We start from the raw sequence: 24,251 nt of genomic DNA on the forward strand, positions 1-24,251 counted from the left end.
CAACATGTTGCTAAAGATTAAAACTGGAAGGCCTAATCGTGGCGAATTGAAGTGTTAGTATGAAATGTTAAGCTTAATATAGGAAGCAATATTTTCTGCAATACCAAAGTTGTAACTCATCCCGGGCCGTCGTATCGTCACTTACGATCACGGATCGAAAACTATTTTCACTCAGGCGATAAAAATGAGGCCATCAAATTATTAAAAAAAAGAATAATAATATATTATGGATCTAGTAAGTGCGAGTTGTTCCTGGTTCACATTTTTCATTGATCCGATTCACTATTTCGAAGCTATTGTGATTTTAAGAATGGCATTCGATTACGGATCGTGTGACGTGATACGGCCTCAGATTTTTTACAATTTGAAGAAAAAACCCATTCTTACCCCTAAAGGCGTTAAGGGCAAATAAAAAGTTAGCACTTAAACGTTTGGTGAAAAGGGATTTGTCTGAAGTCTCTCGTATGGAAAATAGAAATGGAAAGGTTTTAACTCTGTCGTACTCTGATATTTGTGAAACTATTAAAAAGTTTCTAATTTTAAGCATAAGCTTTAAATCTTTGTGGATAAAACAAGTGTGGTATCTTAACAGTAAACTGCCTGACAGGATGTTCAAGATGGCTGCCCATATGGCCTGATATCTTCAGCGGCTGATAGAAAAAGATAAGGAATGAAACCACGATAGTCAATTAAAAATCAGGTGATCGGTTATAATTGAAATTTTGACGTATATGCAGAAGCTATCACACTTGTCTTATGACCATTTGGAATGGTTATTAGCTGTGTGTGGCTTTTACATCTATAGACGTTTACGCTTAAACTTTATATGGACTGCTAAGCATCAAATTTTAAATACACCTCTGAAACTGCTGCGCATAAAATTAGTATTACTAAATTTCAATACGGATTATAATCAGGTGTAACTCAAATATGTGTCTATGTTTCATCCTCTACACTATTTTTATGTATTCTATGTGTGTCCACAATTCATCGCAACTGATTCAGCTATATGTTATACACTATGGCCATCAGAGGGTTGTGTCTTCGCATTTCGGTACACCCTGTTCTCTAGCTAGTTGTTTAACCACTGCCGCTAGATGGTTCTCCTAAGCATTATCTAAGCTTGGATAAGCGTTTTTTTACGCGCAAACATAAACGTACACGCGTGTAAAAAAAACACGGCTATTAAGTCGATTGATCTTATGTCCGTTGACCTTATATCACCCCACCGTGACAGACAAACTACACATCCTTTTATCAATTAAAAATACCATATCAGAAAGTTTTATAAAAGACATGACTCTTCATGATAAGAATTTCAGCACTTCAAGTAACCACAAAAATGTAATAAATGTAAACAATATTAAACACATAGTTGGTTGGCGAAAAGTAAATACAGTTTAATAAAAAATATATGTATATATATTTATATATTTTGAACTTACCATGCGAAGGCTTGCACATCATCACTTTCAAAGTTGCGGCAGTGAGCACAATCAACTTTTTTCGCCAAATTCCTTTTTTACCAGTTGGCAGCACTATTTTAAGACGTTCGTGGCTGTGTGTGTGCACTTTGGCAAAGCGGAGGAGGAGACTTTGCCAAAATAATGTTGTATTATTGTTTATTGTTGCTTGGAGGAACAGCAACAACAAAAATTGGACAGCAAACCAAAAAAAATTGTAATCGAACAGAAAACGAATAGTACCACGCGTTGTAGGTTAATAATTGACTTTCAGTGGGCAGCGGCCAGGCAAAAATTTTAAATTGTTGTTTAATTTTGATTGTTGTTAACTGTTGTTGGATATTTGGTGTTAAAAGTTGAAGGAGCCCAGCATTGCTGCCTTCGCTGCCTTCGCTGTTGCTGATTAGCAATGTAGGCAGTTGCTGTCGTGACGTGCTTGTTCCTGCTGCGCTGCACCGCTAATTACCTTTCGCCCTTACAGTTATTGCTATTGATTTCGTGCGTTTGCAAAATGACGATGGACTGGCGCTGGACATGTATGTGCGTGCGTTGATTGGTGTTGTTAAAAAAAAAACTGGACTTCTGCAATTATTTATTTTATGCACTTGTTTGCAACAACAAAGCTTGCGGTTTACTTAATATAAACACGAAAGCACAGTTAGAGCGGCGTAGAACAAAAAAAATGCGAATTCATGTGAAGTTTGAGTGAGGTTAAAGCACTTTTTTCTGTAATAAAAAAATATTGTTATTAAAGTTAATGCGCTTTGAAAACGTTTTTTATAATACAAGTTTTTTTTATATTTTTTCAATTCTTTTTCAGTTTTGAACTGTTTTACTCGAACAATTCTTGTGGTTAAAATTTACTTATAATTTAAATTTAAAAAAAATTTATTTTTAAATTTTTTTGCTTCAATTATCTTTCAGTTTTGAAAAACTTTACTTTAACAATTTTTGTGTTTACTTCTCATATTTTAAATTAAAATTTTTTTAATAACAATTTTTTTTTTTTTTTGTTTATTCAGTTTTCAACAATTTTTAACTTTTCATGCTATTTATTCAATTTTGTGCGCTTTGAACACTTTTTATAATTAAACATATTTATTTTTCAACACTTTTACAGTTTGGAACAATTTTTCACTTCTGAGCAGCAACAAATAAATAAATTTAAATTTTTTATTTTTTCTAATTTTTGTTTAGAAACTTTTTTCAAGACCACACGCCCAACATGTATTTCAGAAACAGTTTGAAAGACACGAAAACTCAAAATATCTCCATAGAGAGTTCCATGAAAAACGCTTACAAAATTACCATCCCAGTTAAAATGCAAATTCCAGTTCGAAAACCGACTCAAGATTTCATTATAGCAAAATCGAAAAAAAAAATTACCCAAAAAATCAAATCACGTTTCAGAAGAAAGTCACAAACCGTTGACACAAACGCGCGCGCACCCACCCACAGTTAAAATGGGTATTTCAATAACGTACCGATACAACGAATACGACCCAAACGACCCCAATACAGAGAAAGAGAGAACGAGCAAAAAGCAACCGTCACAGGCGAAGTTTATGCTTTGACTGAAATGTGCAATGCAAATCGAACTCAACGCCACTACCACCAAATGTTGTCGACCGGATTTGGCTGACGACGACGACTGGCTGGAGTCTGTCGTGTCAGATTGCCAAAATCATTGTCCCACATCCACACATCCGTGCACACGTTTACGCATACCAACAAGCAAAGAAAAAAAAAAAAAAAACAAAATCTAGTCCATGTGCTGTACGTAAACTTGTTGAAAAGGGGCTGGTGGTGGAGTCGAGCAAACAAAACGGTAATATAAATTCACAACAAAACCCAAACGCACAATTGTGCACAAAGTGTAATGCAGGAAAATGAATTTTTTGGTGATGTTGTTAATAATCTTACATACTTACATATAAAAGCGCCAATAAAGCAACGACCGCCTTCGTTTGGCCACCGTAGAGCTCCACTGTCATGCTATGGCAGCAGCGATAACAAATTTTTATACCTTTCATGAAAAATAAGTTCTTAAAGAAAAATAGATAGACCTACCATTCAGTATACCGAAATAATCAGGATGAAGAGCTGAGTTGATTTAGCCATGTCTGTCTGTCTGTTTGTATGCAAACTAGTCCCTTAATTTTTGAGATATCTTGACAAAATTTGGTGAGCGGGTGTATTTGGGGGTCCGACCGGATCGGACCACTATAGCATATATCCTCCATACAACCGATTTTTCAGAAAAAGAGGATTTTTGTCACATCTTCCTCAATTTATCAGATTGAAGCTTCAAACTTCACCATATACTTTCGTATATTGCACATATTGTGGTCTGAAAAAATTGATGAGATCGGTCGTATATATAGTATATATCCCCCACAACCGATTGTGCAGATAAGAAACTTTTCGTAATTACTGCCCTATTTTAAGAGCGAGAGGCTTCAAATTTCAACGAATGCTTACGTATATAACATATATTGTTGTCTAAAAAAATCATAGAGACCGGTGGTATATATAGTATATATCTCATACAACCTATTGTTCAGATAAGAAACTTTTCGCAATTTCTACCCCATTTTAAGCTTCAAATTTCAACAATTGCTTACGTATATAGTATATATTGTTGTGTTAAAAAATCATACAGATCCGTGGTATATATAGTATATGTATATGGGGTATTCCATCCCATTTCGACCAATTTTGAACCCGACCCCTTTAGAATTGGCTGAAAGTTTTTCTTCTTTTTCTAGCTTACGAAAGACGTTTTTCATAATTTTTTCAAATTTTTTCATCCCACTCAAAAAAAAATTTATGGATTTTTAAAAAAAAACGGTGCTTTTTCAAAATGCTATAACTTTTTCAAAAATTGACCATTTGGGATCTTTTTTTTTTTTTAATTTGTTTTTAAATGTACTTTTCGGAAAAAATACAAAAAAATTTTTAAAGTTTTTTTTTTTGTTGTAATTTTTCAGTATTTCGATATTTTTCGAATTTCGCCATTTTTTTTTTTTTTTCTTATAAAAAACTTCAATCAATTCTGCAATCATCCCCACTAATCCCGAAGTGGGCCGATAATTTTTTTTTTTTTATTTAATTGAAAGAAAAACTTTCACAATTTTTTTGTATTTTTTCCGAAAAGTACATTTAAAAACAAATTTAAAAAAAAAAAGCTCCCAAACGGTCAATTTTTGAAAAAGTTAGCATTTTGAAAAAGCACCGTTTTTTTTTTAAATTCATAACTTTTTTTGAGTTGGATGAAAAAAGTTGAAAAAATTCTGAAAAACGTCTTTCGTAAGCTAGAAAAAACAGAAAAACTTTCAGCCAATTCTAAAGGGGTCGGGTTAAAATTGGTCGAAATGGGATGGAATACCGCATATATATACTATATATATATTTTTTTTTGCAATTTCAGCACCATTTTAACAGCAAGAAGCTTCAAATTTAACCAAATGCTTACGTGTATAGCATATATTGTTGTCTGAAAAAATCATAGAGATCGGTGGTGTATATAGTATATATCTCATACCACCGATTGTTCAGATAAGAAACTTTGCGCAATTTCTGTCCCATTTTAACAGCTTGAAGCTTAAGACTTCACCAATTGCTTAAGTATATAGCGTATATTGTTGTCTGAAAAAATCATAGATATCGGTGGTATATATATTATATACCCCATATAAACTGTAATTTTTGCCCCTTTTTTACTGCTAGAAGCTTCAAATTTCAACAAATTTCATCAAATAGTTACATTTACGTCATATATTGTTGAAATACGTGATTCATAGTCATAGTGTTTACATGCAGACCACAAAAAACGTGAAACTTTGCATCCTCACACAAAGTACCTACCTATTTTTTATTTTATATTTATCTTAAAGATCGTTTTGTACATCTGTTCACTATATATTTCTTATCTTATACATCCGATTATTTGGAGATTACGAACGGGACAGCCGAAGACAGTCCCGTCCTTACTTGTTTTTTTTTTCAATTTCGTTTTTATCTTCTACTTCTCATATCCTACAAACATGCCATGCGCTCGGCTGTTTGTAGCAAATCGGATATTTTCGTCTTTTACTTTTTCTAATCGTTAAGGTTGACGTACCGGTGAAGCAAAACATAGACGGCAATGTAAATGCAACACAAAACAGTTTACCGGTGAAACGCGTTCCAACTATGACGTAATCTATGGGAGTATGGAGAGCGCGTGAGTGTGCGTGATGAGTGTGAAGAGTGGTGTGAGTAGCTGTGCGGCCAACAGGTGGTTTCTCAATACGAGTAGCTGCTTCTCGACTGCTAACAGAATACTGCTCGCTATACTTGTAACTTGGAGAGCACAGAAGAGATATGTTGTTAACATAGGCACGTATAGAGTGGGCTTTTTCATTTGAAGCAAAGCTTTTCGTAGTTGTTTACTTTTTTAAAGCTCAAATCAGCTGATATACAAAAACGATGTACTGTGCAGCCAACGCCACTAGCGCACTGTAAATTATAATTCCAACAAAAACAGTCCATTTTTGGAATGAGAAATCACGGATTACACAGGCTTCTTCACTCGGTACTTACTCATTCAAAGTAATCTGCAACCTCACGTACCGTCGCTGCAGATTTTGTAGGGCTCTAGCGAGCCCGGGAAAATAGCTGGTACGATATAGAATATGGGGACACTTTGGGAAAGAAGGACTCCGCCTACAGTTCAGGTCAGCGTCGCGTTCAACCACGGACGCAAGCAAATAATTCTCACACTTCCTTACGCAGTTGTTTCTGTTGTTGTTTTAACGTGTCTTTACACTCCCCGAAGGTTTTTGGAAGTGTTTTCGATGTTGATGGTCCTTTGCCGGATACAGATCCGGTACGTTCCGGCACCCGGCCATAACTCCCCACACCCCCTTGTGCCATGAGGAACTTGGGGCCGCCAGAGCCTCGCCTGCTAAGCATGTGTATGATACATTCATATTTGTAACAGGATTCCCCTCGCGTAAGTGAGGTAGGACAATTGGGTTGCGGAAGCTTTGAAGCTATAAAGTTTTGTGTTGCGCTTATCAACCCCTCGAATTCCGTGTAAGGTTGTGCGGCTATCTCTTCAAGATTTAAGCGCAAAATCATAAGATCTAAGCGCAAACCCATATGCACATCAAAAAAGCACGGTCATTTTTAACGGAAACACTTTCCAATCACTTCATGTTTACTTTGAGATCATTACGAGACTCTGCGAATAATTTCCACATTATTTCCGGATAATTACAGGACTATTTTGGAATAGTTTCGGAATAAAGTTTGTAATCATTGGTAGAGTATCCCTGGTTCACTTCGGAATTGCTTTCGGAATAACTTCGTTATTGTTTTTGTTGGGACTAACTCCCGATCGATTATTAGGCTAGCCAGGTATTTGGCCCTAATACCGCTGTCCAATCCATGCTGCACGATTTCAATGCCTACGAGCATTTTTGCTGCCTAAGCACATATAGAAGGAGTTGTTGTTCTATTCCACAAATTCATTGACTTGCCTTTTTCAAGGGGTTGTGCAGCGCAACCCTTGCAAAGTTAGCCAGTGTAATTAATAGCTTATCTAACCTTGACGTAGACGATAAAAGTTGGTCATATAAAATCGTTTCCGCGATGGTCGGGCTGATACTTTCAGTTGCTATTTTAGAGAACGTACATTCGGCGAGTCCTATTCGATATAAGAAGAAGCAGAAGACGAAGTAGGTGGGTGATTTCAGCATTTGAATTCAAGTTAAGGTTAGAAGGGATGCATGGTATCTTTTCACACTTCCACTCGGAGACATTTTTGTCCCTCCAGAAAGCACAGGCACCCCCAGATGACAGGAGGATTAGAGCAGGACTAAGTCCTCCATGGACAAAAGTATTGTCTCGATCCCTGCAATGGAACCTCGCGCCTAGCCGGCTGAACCCGTTGAAAGCTCCAATGCTAGCAAACGAGTCCCCCTCTCGATCCACAACCAGCACAACACACGAAATGCCGTCAAGATCGTAGAGAAACCTGGCAACTCTCCCTGCGACAAGCTCACGGCAGAGCAAAAAAGTTCTCTGGCCTGAGTCAGAAAAATTATCGCTGCCAAAAATAACAGAAATAGCATCCCTGCTTTCGCATGACTTCTGATAATTGGAAGGATGCCCTTAATGGCTTTCTCATGGTATTTAAGAACATAATGACCAAACATCACAGACCTGCTCCCACTATACGCAATGCCGACTGGTAGCATGGCAGGATCAAGCGGATGAGTGCTCCTACAAATTTTGCAAGCTCGCCATAGCTTCGGTAGCACAGCTGTGACCTGGAGCCGAATTTGATGCGGTCAGTTTGGAAGAAACTTTAAACAGCCCGAGAGCTTGGGCCTGGGTCCCAGATGAATTAGCGGAGCCTGATACGATGCTGGGGACCATCTCCGAATGTAACCCGGGACCTCCTACAAGTGACTGGAGTGTAGTCCGCACAGATAACGAACTTTACAAATGCAGTTGAATTTTTTGGAATTTTATACACCAAAGCTACATAAAAATTACTTTCCAAATTTCTTACATTCCTTATACTGAACTAAATTCCGTAAGCTAAGACAAAAAAAATGTATGCTCGCAATCAATATGTTTTGCATACCCAAAAATCAATTTGAGCGCCATACGTACTTAATGCAAATTCGACCAAAAAAAATTAAAACTTTTTCTGTGAATAAATAATTTATTTTTGCACTTACCATTCGTCCCTCATCGAACGCATCACGCATCGAATAACTTCTATTGCGTGCCATTTTTTGGCGAAGTTTTCTCCTTGGCGGTGATATATGACTGCTGCGTGCTGGGAAGAGATCCTCTTCGCTGCTACTTTCGTTCTCACTAACACTTAAGTAATTATTATTGTTTTTTATATTGCTACCACTCGCTGCACCACGTTCGGGATCACCTTGTTGTAATGCGGTATAATTCACGGATTGAAAACGATTAAAACGCGGACCGAATGTACCGAGTATACCGCTAGCACTTTTTGTTGTTGGTATTTTTTTATTATGCGTCACGTTGCCACCTGCACGTCGCGTGCGACCTCTTCTTGATGTTGAACTTGCGGTTGGTGTGGCTTTGGCTCTATCTTCTTCTTCTATTCTAGATTGTGCGCGCTGTATCTCCACCCACGTATTCATCACTGACCAATTTGCACAAACACATACAAACGTATAAGTGGTTGCATCATTATATTTTCCCTTAATGATCCGATTCTTTTTTTGTAAAATTTCTTCAAGTAAATTTTTGACATTAGCGATCTGAAATGAAAGAAAAAATGCGTGAGTACCAAGTATTATGGAAGTTGTATGTTTGAACATGTTTGGTAACCGAGTAGTTAGTCGTTACTATTTCCTGTTAAATACCAGCTTCCGATAATATTATATCGGATCTAAATCATATTAATATGGTAGTGCAAATCCATCTCGAAACCTATCCCGATATGATTCCTAAAATATCAATACAAAATTTTTCCGCAACAGTTCTGCCGTCATTCAAAATATTTCTGAAAAGGGCAAAAACCCAAAACCACTTCAAATGTATAAGGACTGTACTGTATTCGGTTGTGCCGAAAACCTCATACCTTTCATGAATGGCGCTGAGTAATAATGTGTTGAGATCTCAAAAACTCATAAAATCTGAACAATCAGTTGTATGGGATATATATTATATATGCGACCAATCTTAACGATTTTTTCAGACATTGATTAATGCAGTACTTGTGAGCATCTGAGAAAATTTGAAGTTGCTAGCGGCTAAAATGAGGAAGAAATTTCGTTAAACCTCTTATCTGAATAATAGGTTGTATGGTATATATATTATGTTTATGACCGATCTTAAAATTTTTTTAGAGAACAATATATGTTTTATATTGTAAAGAATTTATTGAAATTCCGCTTATTCCAAATCTTCTGCTAACGTTCGAATCACTAAACTGTTGAATAAATAACTCCAATATTGAATAATGCAAAAAATTATCGTTATTGGACAACTTTAAAATAACACTTATACTTCGCAACTGATAGCTTGCTTAAATCAAACTGATTGTCGTGCCTCAACTGTTGCTGCTTTTATACAGTTTGGTTTCCTCGTTGACATATTTCTAGGCGCTTCTATTGCTATAATTTACTAGTTAGTTACCAGCTATAAATTTACCAGCTATAACTACGTTTATAGCTTCTCATATGAACGTGTATATGTGAGTGATACTTGCGCAGGCGGCCAACGTGGTGTGATGGTAGCGTGCTCCGCCTGCCACACCGTATGCCCTGGATTTGCACCACGGGCAAAGCAATATCAAAATTTTAGAAATAAGGTTTTTCAATTAGAAGAAAATTTTTCTAAGCGGGATCGCCCCTCGGCAGTGTTTGGCAAGCGCTCCGAGTGTATTTCTGCCATGAAAAGCTCTCAGTGAAAACTCATCTGCCTTGCAGATACCGTTCGGAGTCGGCATAAAACATGTAGGTCCCGTCCGGCCAATTTTTAGGGAAAATCAAGAGGAGCACGACGCAAATTGGAACAGAAGCTCGGCTTTAGATCTCTTCGGAGGTTATCGCGCCTTACATTTATTTTTACTTTCACAAATTATTGCCTACTTTTGGGAGTACCTCAGATATATGCATGTGTATGTGCGTTGCTCTCCGCTGCCTTGTATGGACATATGTATAGACATAATGATTGATTTATTGATTTGCATACAAGTCACTGCTTAGTATTGGCTTAGAGATGATAGTATCCCTTAGTGTTGCTAATATTCGTCACAATATATAATCATTCTGTGAAATTACAATCTTCTATCTGTTAAAATGAGTAATAAATGCCAAAAACTGTCTTTTTCAAAAATTCGGTATGTGTGTGGGATATGCATGTGTTATCCGATCCAGTCGGTTCCGACAAATGATCAATCGGACAACCAAATATCCTAGCTTACCAAATTTCATAAATATATCTCAAAAATTGAGGGACTAGTTTGCGTTCAAACAGACAGACAGACAGGCAGACGCACATCGAAATAGTCCCGAATCGTGCACGACAATCATCTTGAAATGATACCGAAAAAGCCATAGAATTATCTCGAATCGATTACGAATTAGTCACGAACTCATCGACCAAAAAAGTCCGTATCAATGTCGAAATTTCTCGAAAATAACCCAGAAATTTTCGCTCAAAAGTCCCAAAATGATCCACGAATTGACGTCGGACGAGTGCTGAAGGAACTTTCAAACAGAAAACAACTCCGAAATGATCTCAATTATATGATTCCAACATTATCCTGAAATGATTCCGAAAAAAATGCATATTGCTTTCAAAACATTTTCTATCAAGTGGGGTCCGTCATCCTACTAACATCAATTTGGCAAAATGTAGATAAGAAAAATAAACTGTAGCAGAACAGCAATCAAAGTTGGGTGACAATGCTTGTTTCTGGACCTTGCGTAGCCGTCGGTGCGTTCTTGGCAAGAGGAGTAAGCAATATACGAAATGCAGTAATCAAGCCATACGGAAGCGGCTACAAGCAGCCATCTGTCTATATGTATGCTTCTATCGATTGGATGCTAGTTTACGGAGCCGTCGGAAAGAAAACAATAAGACTTGAATAAAACTGCATCTTTGTGATATGGACCATTGGTAAATACTTGGAATGGCCGCACACATGCTGCCGAAGCTACCATTTCCCTGCTCACAAAAAATGCGTAGTGAATTGGGTCTTGCAAAGCCATGTAAAGAAAAAGGCGCATTGCTATGTCGCCAGATTTCTGATTCGAAAGATACTGAGATGCCACACTTTGTGAAGTAGGGCTCTTCAACAAACCGTTCACCTGGCCAGTTTTCTTAGAACTCTTTTTCGAAAAGGGTTTCGAACGGACAAGTAAATACTGCCCCGCCTCAAGAGAGCATAACATGTGGTTGTTTTAACGGTAAAAAAAACACTTTTAGTATGTACGCTCCTTTCCTAGCACCCTACGAAAATATTCCAACTGCCGTGAAAGCATCTTGTTTAACCTCTCTGTCCTCCAAAACATGTTTGGAGATAGCATTGTCGCCAAACGTGAAGGAAAGTAAGATACTGGTAGTGAAAAATTAGAGTTCATACATCAAACCATTTTAATGAATAAGAATGCTCTTACGCAAAAAGTCTTCGTATCAATTTTGATTGCAATCACAAAGCATTGGAAATATTGCAATCTTAAAAGATTTTCGTCATATGTGATTGTATTTTTAATGATTGTAGAAATTACAATCTACTATCACTTCTGAATATACGATTGCAATCACGATTGTTTGCAAGCGTCTCGCTGCAATCATTGACTCCATGCATATCTCAGCTACAATCATTGATTGCACAAAAATTCTTGTTGCTATCAATCTCAAGCAACCAACATATTTGTGTTTTCGTAAAATTTTTTTCAATGAATCTGTATCTATGAATCTTATAAACAAAGGCGCTAAATATCGTTGTACGCCCATCACTTCACACAGAATGCTTCGATTTTAAAACAGTTTTTTGCATTTGAAAGCTTAGCTTTGTGAGAAGGAAATTTTCGATATAACTTGAAGGTACATATTAAGGGGGTGTGGCAAATTTCCACAATTGTAGAAAAAATCAAAAAATGTTTGTTTACACAGCTATAAATAAGGGGAGAGGGGCAGGTTAAGATGCAAAAACTTCTTAAAACTTATGCAGATAGACTAAAGTTAGGGCACCATAACGTCTGCTGGGTCTGCTAGTACGGTATAAAAATAGCGGTTAGCACACCGTGGGGTACAAAAGATCACCACACACTTTCCGGCAAACCGCTATTGGCCTTCGGTACTTTTAACTTCCTGCGTATATATGTACATTAGACTGGGTCGATTTATTAACCGATATCGCACCGTCGATTTTTCGATAGGATTTGGGCTCAGGAAAAAAATTTCCACTACGCATACCCAAAAAAAATAATTTTCGAGCCTGCGAAATTTCATTTTTTTTTTTACTTTTTTCGACATTGATTTTTAATGGGTTTTTCATGACCTACTAAAAAAATTTTCATTTGATTGTAAAATTTTCATGTATACCCTGTCCGACCCAAAAATTCCCGCTAAAAACGTTGGCGATAACAGTTTTAAAAAAAAAAATATAAAAACGTGTTTAGTAGGTGAAGAAAAAAACCTTAAAAATCAAAGTGGAAAAACTTTTTTTCCTGAGCCCAAATCCTATCGAAAAATCGATGGCGCGACATCGGTTAACTTTCGTCCATACAAATCGACGCAGGTTAATGTACATACATACTAACAGAAGTGCAGATGACTTATCGCTTTTCCAAATGATTTCATATTTGATGATTGCAATCATAGTATTTGATTGAGTCTCCAAATTGATTGCAAATTGGTTGATGGCAAACCATGTGCTTACAATCAAATTAATTATAGATTGTAATTCTTACAATCTTAAAAAAAAAACTAAATTTATTTGTGGTGTTTGATTGGAATTTGATTGCATATTGGAAAAACAATCACAAAAAAGAAAACAATAAAATTTTAATTGCAATAGTTGATTGCGAATTAATTATAGATTTTTAACTTTGTGATCACAAAAAAAAAATTAACGAAATTTGACAACAATCAAATAAGCAGGGAAATCGTTGATCGTAAATCAAAATGATTGTAAATTTTTACTGCTCGGTTTCTTTGTAGCGTTTTTAGAGGTCATCTCCTCAAGCTTGCCCACCGTGGTTTATGCTGTAGGTTTATTTTACTGCATAAATATCTTATCCAAAAAATTTTTGCATCGTAAATTTTTTCTTAAATTTTTTTATATGCTTAAATACATAAATACAAGAAAAATTCTTAAGTTGCATTTTTGTGCAAAAGTAAGATACCAAATTTTCGGCATCCACATATGCCTGCCTGTAATGCAATATCTGCCGCCGACATATGCTTGTAAGTAGGGCAATCTAAAGAGCAAAACCTGTTGGAGAAATTTCATTCAGTTTTTTTTTTTGCTTGCATTAGCGAAGGGCAGAATGCCACAGATTTTGATAACGTTGGAAAGTATAAGATAATATCGGCAAAGGAGTGCATAAAGTGCATTGAAGAAAAAAGTAGATCATAAGCTCTAACTTGTTGGTATATGCACCCGTTTCTTTAAATAACTGAAAACGATCTGAACGTCATGTGACCTTAGTGCATTACTAGAAGACGCTCAACGGCTTAGATTCCTGGTTCATTGATTCCCGTTTATTGACTTCGAAGTATTACGGCCACCAATTTCACGTCATGGCTGAAGGAGATAAATCTACAAACAGCTATCCGCAACAATAGAAATTGCTTTTGTTGTTATGGCTGTGCCGTTTGTCAGCAATTTAGAAATTCAGGAAGTTTTATAGATAGATAGTTTTCCACGCATACAAACAAGACTGCGACCAAGGAGGAGGCCGTTACAAGATCACAAATAACTTAGAGGCCGGTTTTTGATTACGAATGGGCGAGATAGTTACTATGACCGAGCTCAAAGCAGTGAGTAAATCTTCGAACTAGACAAAGCACTTATCTATAGCTACAATTGAATACCTTACTATAACACGAGAACATAAGCTATATCACGAGCGTATGCCGAGAATATTAACGACTTACAGCGAGAGTTAAGTGCTTCCCTGAGCGGGTTAGGGGTCAGAATATACCCGCGGTAGGTATGCCTGTCGTAAGAGGCGACTAAAATACCAGATTCAAGGCGTTGTGTAGCGCAACACTTTTAGGTTGCCAGCGCAATATATAGCTTCTTTAAACCCAATTGTCAACCTCCAAACCCTATCCGTGGCGAATCCTGTTTCATAAACAGCCAATGCTCTGGCGACGCCGAACTCCTCATGGATCTAGGGGGTGGGAGGGTGGTACGGCCTAGAAGGTCACATGTGGTCATAACAAATCGTTCAAGAGATGGTCGGGCTTGGTATCGGAACGTACCAGATCTGCATACGGCAAAGGACCATCAACATCGATAACACTCCTCAAGGCCTTTGGGGAGTGTCCTTGTCGCTACAACAACAACAACAACAACAGAGTTAAGTGCTAGTAATATCTAATCTACTAATATGAACTTCCGTCGATATTCTTTGATGTTAGCAAAGATGTGAAGTTTGATGGACAAATTCCTTATTCGATCAATCCCTAAGTAATTGGTTAGGTTGTGGTAGTTCGTCAAGATAAGAGTGAAGTTGGGTTGCTGGCAACCCACCAAAAGGAAACTGATCCTTTTTAAACGATGATATAAGATCCCTGTTTTCAGTTTTCCCTCGATTAGAGCGTACCGATCGTATAGGGTTACAGGACAAGATAGCTCTTAGTACCAAGTTTGGGACTAAATTTCATGCTCAATATACATCCAATAGATGTTGCGTACTAAGCGCTTGTGGCTCCGGCTATGGCGTTAGCCAATTCTCCTGACATGAACTATGGGCTTCAGACACTTCAGAATTCTTAACAACTTCGACCATATTCCAACTAGGATGAACTACTGTCTGCTGACAATAGTGAACTTCAACCCTTTCGTTGCGCTATCTACTTCAATGGCATCCCCGAGCAGGTACAATTGCGTTAAAGCACGAGCTAGCCTGTTGGGGGGTTTATACAGTTCCGAGGTAGCCATACCATATAAAATATTATACAAATTACTGTTACACTCCAGGGACATCATACCGCCTTATCCACATCCCTTCTACACCCCAGTCTTTTTCGGAGCTTTCACTTCTTCCAACTAATTTAAGGTCACAGGACCCCGGTTAATTGTCCTTTGGATGATTATAATTGGAATCTCGTAGTCCCACTGACCAATTTAAATCTGCACTGCTAAAAATAGATCTCGTGTCAGTTAAGCAGAGGTTCGGCATGCATCTGCTCTTTGAAGTCAGGGGTTTCTCTTAGTCGAAAGCGGACAACAGCAAATTTGGCGACATCTTCTTAATTTTATTCCTCCTTCTTTTTTATCTATTGATAAAGATACTCCGCTTGAGTTTTGAGAAGTTTTGTAGATGTAGATGGCCCTTTCATGGATACAGCTCCGGTACGTTCCACTAAGAAACTTGGCGTACCACCTCGGGAATGATTTCATATGTGAGAACCTTCTGGTCGCCATAGCGTCACCTGCTACATTAAAAGCATTCGCCAGCGGTAAGTGAGGCTAAAGGGTGGATATGAATGGCCCTGGCAACCCCTTGAGTTAAGGCTCATTAATTCTTATACATGGTGATTTTTGTACTGACTAGTCGCGGTCTAATGGGAGTCCAAGCATAAAATTCTCAATGTACTAGTAGCCCCTTCTTGCTGCAGCGGCAGGGATTATGACAATATGGAATCAACGAGTTACTTCAAGCACTATAATAGATAATATTTCGGGCCAGGCAGGCACGACGGATTCTCGCAGGTCGACATCTCATTGGCAGTCCAGATAATTATAGCTGCAGTCACTGATAATTTTATCTGGTATCCCAACGGATCTTCATGTAGTTCACGTGAGCACCTCTTAGGTTTGGGTAGCTATTATTCACCCTAACCTCACATAAAACTGCCAGACTCAGTTAACGTTTTCAAAAATCTCTTCATCTTTTAGTTTAAGAGGAGATCAACCGTAGGGATCAAGATAAAACTTCAGCTCATACGATCTTTTTTAGTTCAGCTCACAAAAATTTTTTACCGTGTGAAATTTAGAATATCATCAGCTCTACTATCGTCAATGGAGCGTAAAACGTATTAGCATAAACTGACCATTTGCGCCGCTTGCCAGCCACTTTATTCTGGCTGCACAAACGACATTGTTAAATACACAAATACAACAAAATGAAAAGCAAAAAAATTGGACTACTTAGCAGCAATGAAAGCCAACAACAAATAAACGGCTTAACAATGAAACTGGACTTAAAATTGCGCGCTCGACCGACTAACTAACAAACCAACCAACTGACTGCATGACCAACAATATCAATAAATAAACAAACAAGCTTTAAACAAAAAGAACAACAAAAAGAAACAAACAAAGAAAGATTGCACGTACTGAGCGAAGACTTTCTTTAAAGCGCTCGATTTTATGCACATGTGTGTAGTGTTCTCAACGCGTTTGATGGGAAGCAAAAGCTAATGTGAATACTTAAACGGCGCGTACAGAAATCCGAAGACATATCAGAAGGCCAAGCAAGCCATTGACGTTGATTTGCTGATTTTATAAATATAAATAAGTTCTGAAGATAGTTGCGTTGATTGTTCTAAAGTTTGTGCTGCTGAAGCAAGAATCAGCGCAGAAAATGCGACTGCAATGCAGAAAGTCAGCAACAACTAAGCGACTAATCAAATGTTTAGCTAACGTCAGTATATCGTGAAGGGGTTATACTGTTTTCACACAGAAACTTAATGATCTCATTTCACCTTCTAATGAAATCGTAAATTTTTTGCTTTCACACAGAAGTAACTGCTCGATTGGTATGAAGGATGAAATGTCAAGCGAATAAAATGGCAATGCTATATGACAGACAATCATGGCGAAACGATACAAGGTGGCAGCATGGTGACATACCTACAAACATAAAAAAAATTACATGTACTTGTAAATTCGATGGACAAATGTCAAAATCGTTTTGCGCCGATAGTTGATGTATCAAATAAAATAAAAAAGGTTATAATCAGCTGTTCGATGCGGCCACCTTGTATCGTTCCGCCATGCAGACAATGACATTTACTTTGACAAATAACATTTTTAAGCACTGAACACACCAAAAACTAAGAAGCGGAACGCTGCCAACAGAGTTGCATTGTGCTTTTGACTTCATTAGGCATTCGATTAGCCACTAATGAAATAATAATAGATTCGAATTTTGTAGGAAGATTGAGCTCAATAAGCGTCTTAATGTAGAAAACTGCATTTATTATTCAATAAGCCGTCTGTGTGAAAACAGTATTAAGCTATAGTCATTGGTGCCGTTTGGCGTATCGCTGTAGTCGTATCCCTAACGTAATCAGCTTTTTATCGTTACGACGGTAAACCAAACACCAATTGGTTGGCTACGATGCGGTTACGACCTTAGCGGCACCAATAATCGATTGCATTGATTCTCACAAGGTTGGTGGAATCAGCTGTTATAAGGTTACCGATACGGTTACCGATAAACCACCAATTTCTGCAGCTTTAAGGAGGAGTTGATGGTTGGAGCTGTGAAATCATAGATTGAAAGCGCATAGGCAGTTCAACTATTGCGCTTAAAGAACAATTACAATATAATGCGTGCGAAATTGTTTAACGCCAACAACAACGACAACGACGGCTACGACAGTGACAAACAACGGAAGCAGCAACATTGCTAACGCGACATTGGCAATGGCCACGGCCACTGGCATGATGAGCAACCAAACGAGCCCCATCACATTTAGTATCATTTAAGACTTTCGCGCGAAATGTTGTGACGGTGTTGGCAGTTTAAGTTAATGAAAGAAAAAAAGGATGAATAAAAAAATTTAAATACAAATTGTAAGCAAAGCAAATGAAGTGATTGGTATTGCAAATGTAATATTAAAAAAAAAATTACGTCATTAAAATAAAAAGGTGCTTTGTTACGTCAAATGAACTAACAAAAATATTGAATGCAATTACAAGCGCATAACAAAGACATTATGCGCATGCGTGGCTTTTTTATATGTAAATATTTGTTAATTCTGTGTGTTTGTCATTAATAAATTAATTTACAAAAATAAGCATGGAAAGAGGAACAAAGGGGTTTAAGTATACAGAAAAAATAACAACAAAAATCTGTTTAACAAATTAAAAAAAATATATATATGCATATAAACAAGCGATAATCGTGCATTCAACTATGACCCATAAATTTTGAATCAAATTGTTGTTTTTTTTTTTTTTGTGGAAAAATGTCTGATAAAGATTTGCTTCTTTGATTAGTAAATACAGGTGATTTTGTATAGACCATGGCTCAACTATTCTCTATATTATCAGCTAAAGGTTATGCTAAACCGAAATGTTTTCAACTTACGCTCAGCGTTTTGATGCTATTGGGGATCTGCGATTTATCCACCATCTCAAACAGCGTGTTAGTCCCTTGCCTTTTGAGGTTTAGAACCACTTCCTCCAGTCACCGCAAGCATGCGATGTTGTTCTGTGCGGCTGCATTGCCTCTCGGCTCTGAGACTGGGTCCTTTCTACCTCTTGAAAGCAGGCTTGTTGCCTTCTGCCGAACGTTGCCTCTTCATTCTGCCGTTCAACACGATATACCAAGGAAAGGTGGGGAATTATTCTCGAGGTGAAAAAAGGGCAAACATAATCGGCGAATCTTATAAAATTAGACTAACCAAATTATTCTTATTCATGAATTAGAGGGCGCCCTTACAGAGCACCACAACAGATATAAATTATTCCAGGTCAGTGACAACAGATGTAGAAAGTGTGGACTTGAGTATGGGTCTTCTCCACTTTAAAATTGTGTTCGTATCATGCGCTCTCCAAATTAAGGACCGAGCTAAAGCAGAACTATCTGATCTAGAAGCAGCAACTAGGGTTGATTCTAGAAAACGTCTGGTATTTGGTGCGAGGACAGAGTAACTTTATTACATACGCCTTGGTTCCTAATAAGGTTTTTAAGTTTGTTCGTCGAGCAACCGATAAATTCAGTATATTCGCGGTCTGTATGGACTGTATGGCCATATAGATTGAACCTTACCTATTAGTTTGCGTTGCACCAGATCACGTTCTCTCGCTAAGGGTAATAATTCGACTCGGACTAACATAATTTTTCCATTTTCTTCACTTTGAATTGTTTAATAAACGATCAACTTAAGGAGCCAGAAGCCAATGGCTCGTAGGTCCTGGTAATGCTGGTCAGTGGTCGTTAATACAATCGTCCGCCCCCGTGCTATGAGCTGGCGATCCTGGGCAACTTTCAGGTGGACCTCTTAGCCCACAACAACTGAAATGGATGTGGATGGATGTATGGAATTTGGATTCCCACAAGAAACCTGTGATCTAGTGATAACTCTGGCATCAGCCTGACAAACGATGTGCAAACACTACCTCCAACAGTATAAGGATACTGTTTTTCTGGAAGTATAATGATAGCATGCGGTCTAGCAAATGTTATTAGGATTTGTAAGGTAAATCAATGGTGCTTGTAGTTCTAACGCATCACTGTTAAATAGAAGTCAAAACTAGCCTGCTATTTCCGGTATTCCACCAGTTTTATTTTTATCTAACGAGCATCCTTCCGGTTGTGGTAGTGAAAATTGTCAGGTAAAGAATGAAGTCGGCTGAAGGAGACAATGAGAGGAATATGTGTAGGTGTTGGGATGTTTGCGCTAGTTGGCCAGTCCGCGCTGTTTATTAGATATGAATCGCTTATTTGTGTTTTAAGATAGCGTTCTGAAGAGCTGACACAGGGATCGACTCAGGGACTAAGAAAATTGTGCTGTAGAATATGGCGCAACTCCGCATATATCTTGTCCATTCTACGGAGATTATACTTATGGTGGCTGGAAGATCTAGTTGACGCAACCAACTTATATAACAATATCTTTTTCCGCAAGATGCACTAGATACAATCTCTTAGCCTCGCATGAAATTCCATATTTTCACGGTTCGTGAGGGTGTGAACCAGCGCCGCTGTGAGAATGCTTGACAATTCAAATGACATTGCATTAAAATGACAGCTCTCTGGAATCGTTGGGGCTTGTCAGGATTTCTGGCGCTTTTGGGCCAATATTGCATCCGAGTTCTTGCCCGTGTTGTTGTTGTTGTTGTTGTTGTAGCAGTGCTTCGCCCCACCTATCAGCCGCGACCGATCACATTGTCATCAATATCCTCTAACGGGAGTCCAAGGAAACTTGGTGGACCAGAATGAAAGATGTGTTAGAGGCGTTGGTTTCACATTACAATTAAAGAGATGGTTGGTGTCATGGGACACATTGCAAGCGGGGCATACATTTTGTATGTCGGGGTTGATTCTGGATAGGTAAGAGTTTAACCTCTTACAGTATCCAGAACGAAGTTGAGCAAGAGTGACACGCGTTTCCCTGGGGAGTATGCGTTCTTCTTTCACAAGTTTTGGGTACTTTTCTTTGAGTACTGGATTCACCGTACAATTCCTGACATAAAGGTCCGACGCCTGTTTGTGGAGTTCACCAAGGACCTGCTTGTGTTTTTTTCCTTCATACGGCTGGGTTCTCAGGTGCCGTATTTCCTCAAAATTCTTACGGAGATTACTCCTTAAGCCCCTAGGCGGTGTTGGCTCATCAATCAGATGTCTGTTTGGATGCCCAGGTTTCAGGTATTCAACAGGAACTGTTTGGTTAGCATTTCATTTCTCTCCCTGATGGGGAGTATTCTCGCCTCATTATGTAGATGGTGTTCTGGAGACATAAGAACACAGCCCGTGGCGATTCTAAGAGCAGTATTTTGGCAGGCCTGTAGCTTCTTCCAGTGGGTAATTTTTAGGCTTGGCGACCATATCGGTGACGCGTAGCACGTAAACGGCTGGCCAATTGCTTTGTATGTAGTAATGAGCGTTTCTTTATCCTTTCCCCAGGTACTTCCAGGAAGGGATTTGAGGATTTTATTACGACTCTGGATTTTCGGAACAATTGCGGCTGCGTGCTCACCAAAATGTAGATCCTGATCAAACGTCACATCCAAGATTTTGGGGTGTAGGACAGTCGGTAGCGTAGCCATCGACGTGGATGTTCAAAATGGTCGACACTTGGGACGTCCATGTTGTAAATAACCTGATTGGTGTTGCTATCGCGGTTTCGATCTCGTTTTCGCCGTGAGCAGCGAGCGTTGCATTTTGTTTCTTCATAAATTCCCTATATTCTTTATATTCTTTTCAATCTTGTTTTCTTTGTGAGTTCATATTTTTTCTGTCGTGTCCCTGTGTCAATCCATTATCCTCGCCCGTTATAAAGTTGCCTAATGAAAAACGTTCCCGTGTTTATATTTTATATCAAAAAGGTCATGAAAGGCTTGACAGAAGTCCTTATGGGATATTGTATACATGGCTAGGAGGGGCCTCAATCCGAACGTTTCACCCTACTCTCCCCAGTTATGTATTCATCTGCTCATTCTGTAATCTAGGTGATGCTCACTTTATGGGCGGCGTCTGTTCAGCTGGTCGTCGGAAGTTCTTAGGGCGCATGAGTTTTATACCAAGCCGAACTTGGTCAAGGGCTGCTTATTGATAGGCCGTCCACTCTCTGCCAGTAATGATCCCATTGGCCTGAGCTCATCGTTAAATCTGCTCCAAGAACTCCAGTCTTCGAGTGATTTGCAGGTTTGCCATATTGTAAGTTTTTTTCTCTTGAAACGAATTATAACACGACCGAAGCTTAAGTGACGTAGAATTCTCTGGAGAGCCCGATAGAACAGACAACTGCCACGCGCTACATTAGTAGGCGAAGGAACTTAAAGAGGTATTTACGAAATAGGTTAGATTAGGTTGAGGTTGCTGTCCGGGGGCACACTTAGGCCAGTGATATTAGCCCCATTGTGGTACCACGAAAATACACAATTTCCTTTCCTCTTCGAACCATTTTGATGAACTGATAAAAGCTAACAGGTCCTTGACGTCATGCTCCACAACCTGGCTCATATTATCTAAAAATGGAGCACACAGAAAACGCTGCTGTGCTCCGCTTGGTGCCGAGCAGTTGCAGATGAGGTCAACCAGCGTTTCCTCCTCCTCATCCTCTTTTCAACCCCTGCAGCATCGACGATAAGACGCTCCTAACCTTTCTGCATGCCTATCTATAAGGCAATGGCCAGTTAGTGTCCCCACAAATGTAGAAATTGTATCCCTACTTAGTTTTTATACGTGATAGGATCTTTTAGGATCCCATTTTGGCAAGGTTTCCTTCGATATTCGACACTCCGGTGTTTGTAACCAACTTTCGTCAGCTTGGCGGTGGTTGTGTTCTTTTAACATTAGCTTACATGAGGACAGGGGCATACCTAAGCGTTCTTGGCCGGGAAGAATCTGCCTGGTTGTACCCAGCCTAGCGAGTTCATCTGCAATTCAGTTTACCTCAATGTCGCTATGTCGAGGGACACAAGTTAGATGTACACGGTTCTGTTGGGCCATCTTCTTGAAGAGATCGGCGACAGTTTAGTGCTAGTTCAGAATTGAACGAGTACTAGCCAAGAGATTTTATGGCGGCCTGGCTGTCGCTGCAATAAAGATTTCTTCGCCTGTCAATAGCAAAGCACCTATCCTACTCCGTCCAGTCATCCTTAATGGGAATGTTTATCTTAAGGTTGGTTTCCGCAACTGTTGTGGTCGCACACCGATTCGTGCTAGGAGGAAGAAAACTGTATTTGTTTAGTATATTTGAGTATCCTGTGGTCTTGTTGTTCCAACGAAATAAAACGAACCAAAGTTTCTAATTGAGTGCATTATAAAGAAGTTGTAAGGTTCGAATTTCAAAGAAAGAAAAAATAGTGAAAATTCTTTAAGACCCTAAGTGATTATTTTTAGAATAAATACTTGAACACCAGCTGAAATCATTCACGTACCAAAGGTGAACTGTAAGCCTCGTGAAGTGCATCCAAAATAACAGTTATTCGCATGTCTTGCTACAATTAGTGGCATTCAAGATAAAAGCTGCGGCACCATTTTGATTGCTATTAGAGCCACTATTGTGACAAAAAACAACAGTAAACATAAAACTACAACAACAACAACAAAAAAACAAGCAAAATTTAATTACACACAATAACTGTATTTTAACTTAACTAAACACTTCTAATTGCATAATCATTAAACAACTACGAGATATCTTTGGCGTGCCAGTGCATCCAAACGGCAATTGCATTGCATGTGCAACACATAGCACATAGCAAAATGCAGAAAATGTTCCACTTACGTCAATTGCAATCTATTCTAATAATAATTTCCTGTCTACTGTTGAATGTCATAACAATTACAACAACAATAGCAGCAACAGTAACAACGGATGCAACAAGCGCGACAAACTTGACGAATACGATAGCGAAGAAAGGAAAAACAACTATACAACAAAATGTTGCTATACTTGGCACGCCCACTGTCGTCTCATCGATTGTAATACCCGGAAAATATCATGGCTACACACAATATTTGCAACAGCAACAACAATCAGCAAAAAAGTTGCATGTGTCAGCAATGGCGTCACAACAGCAACACAAGCATCAGCTCAAGAAACAACAACATTATCAACAGCAGCAACAACAGCAACGTCAGCAACGTGTAGACGGCGCTGTCAAACCTGTCGCGCTACCCAGCAGTAAATTCAATCCGATCAGGAATTGGTTTGGCATCTTTAATAGGAATAATGCACAAGCAGCAGCTGTGGCGCATGATACAGCAACAACAACATGCAATTGCAGGTAAATTCATATTGAAATTTATTTAGTTAGATATTAGAGGCCTGTACGAGTACGTTAGGCATCGTACGAGTATGTTACTCCGTAGTACTTTTGCCTTTAGCACAGTTATATTGAGTACCGGCGTCGTAGCATCATACGATTACTAAGTAATACTTAAACATGTAATGGTGAGTTAGGTTATGTTCGGTGTCGGGAATCCTTGTGTTACCACATTATCCTCGATAGAGTTCTGGGGGTCACAATTAAGCCGGAGGGTTGGCGCCAGAGTGCAGAAATTACAGAACATACAACTCACGTGTATGCCGATGGCTCCAAGTAAGCGGAAGGGGTCGGGTCTGCTGTTTACTGTGTCTATGCAGAAATAAATAGAT

The 24,251-nt window shown here is 38.6% G+C and overlaps 2 protein-coding genes across 20 annotated transcripts in view; one reads left to right on the top strand and one right to left on the bottom strand.

Annotated features, from left to right (window-relative positions):
• LOC137233618 (venom dipeptidyl peptidase 4-like) overlaps positions 1-24,251 on the bottom strand; it is a 411,237-nt gene that overhangs the window by 330,273 nt on the left and 56,713 nt on the right. For 6 of the 10 annotated variants that reach the window (XM_067756789.1, XM_067756788.1, XM_067756787.1 and 3 more), the window contains exon 2: positions 8,198-8,758. In XM_067756789.1, the coding sequence (XP_067612890.1) occupies positions 8,198-8,638 (441 nt within the window). In that variant the 5' untranslated portion in view covers positions 8,639-8,758. Of the gene's footprint in view, positions 1-1,445; positions 2,327-2,763; positions 3,835-8,197; positions 8,759-24,251 lie in introns of those variants that run through there. The other 4 variants (XM_067756794.1, XM_067756791.1, XM_067756790.1 and 1 more) reach the window with 4 other exon arrangements.
• LOC137254507 (venom protease) overlaps positions 17,808-24,251 on the top strand; it is a 39,053-nt gene continuing 32,609 nt past the window's right edge. The window contains exons 1-2 of one of the 10 annotated variants that reach the window (XM_067792210.1): positions 17,808-18,159; positions 22,991-23,880. In XM_067792210.1, the coding sequence (XP_067648311.1) occupies positions 23,357-23,880 (524 nt within the window). In that variant the 5' untranslated portion in view covers positions 17,808-18,159; positions 22,991-23,356. Of the gene's footprint in view, positions 18,160-22,916; positions 23,881-24,251 lie in introns of all 10 variants that reach the window. The other 9 variants (XM_067792214.1, XM_067792211.1, XM_067792218.1 and 6 more) reach the window with 9 other exon arrangements.

Source organism: Eurosta solidaginis, chromosome 5 (genome assembly GCF_040869045.1).
Source record: "Eurosta solidaginis isolate ZX-2024a chromosome 5, ASM4086904v1, whole genome shotgun sequence".
Lineage (NCBI taxonomy): Eukaryota > Metazoa > Arthropoda > Insecta > Diptera > Tephritidae > Eurosta > Eurosta solidaginis.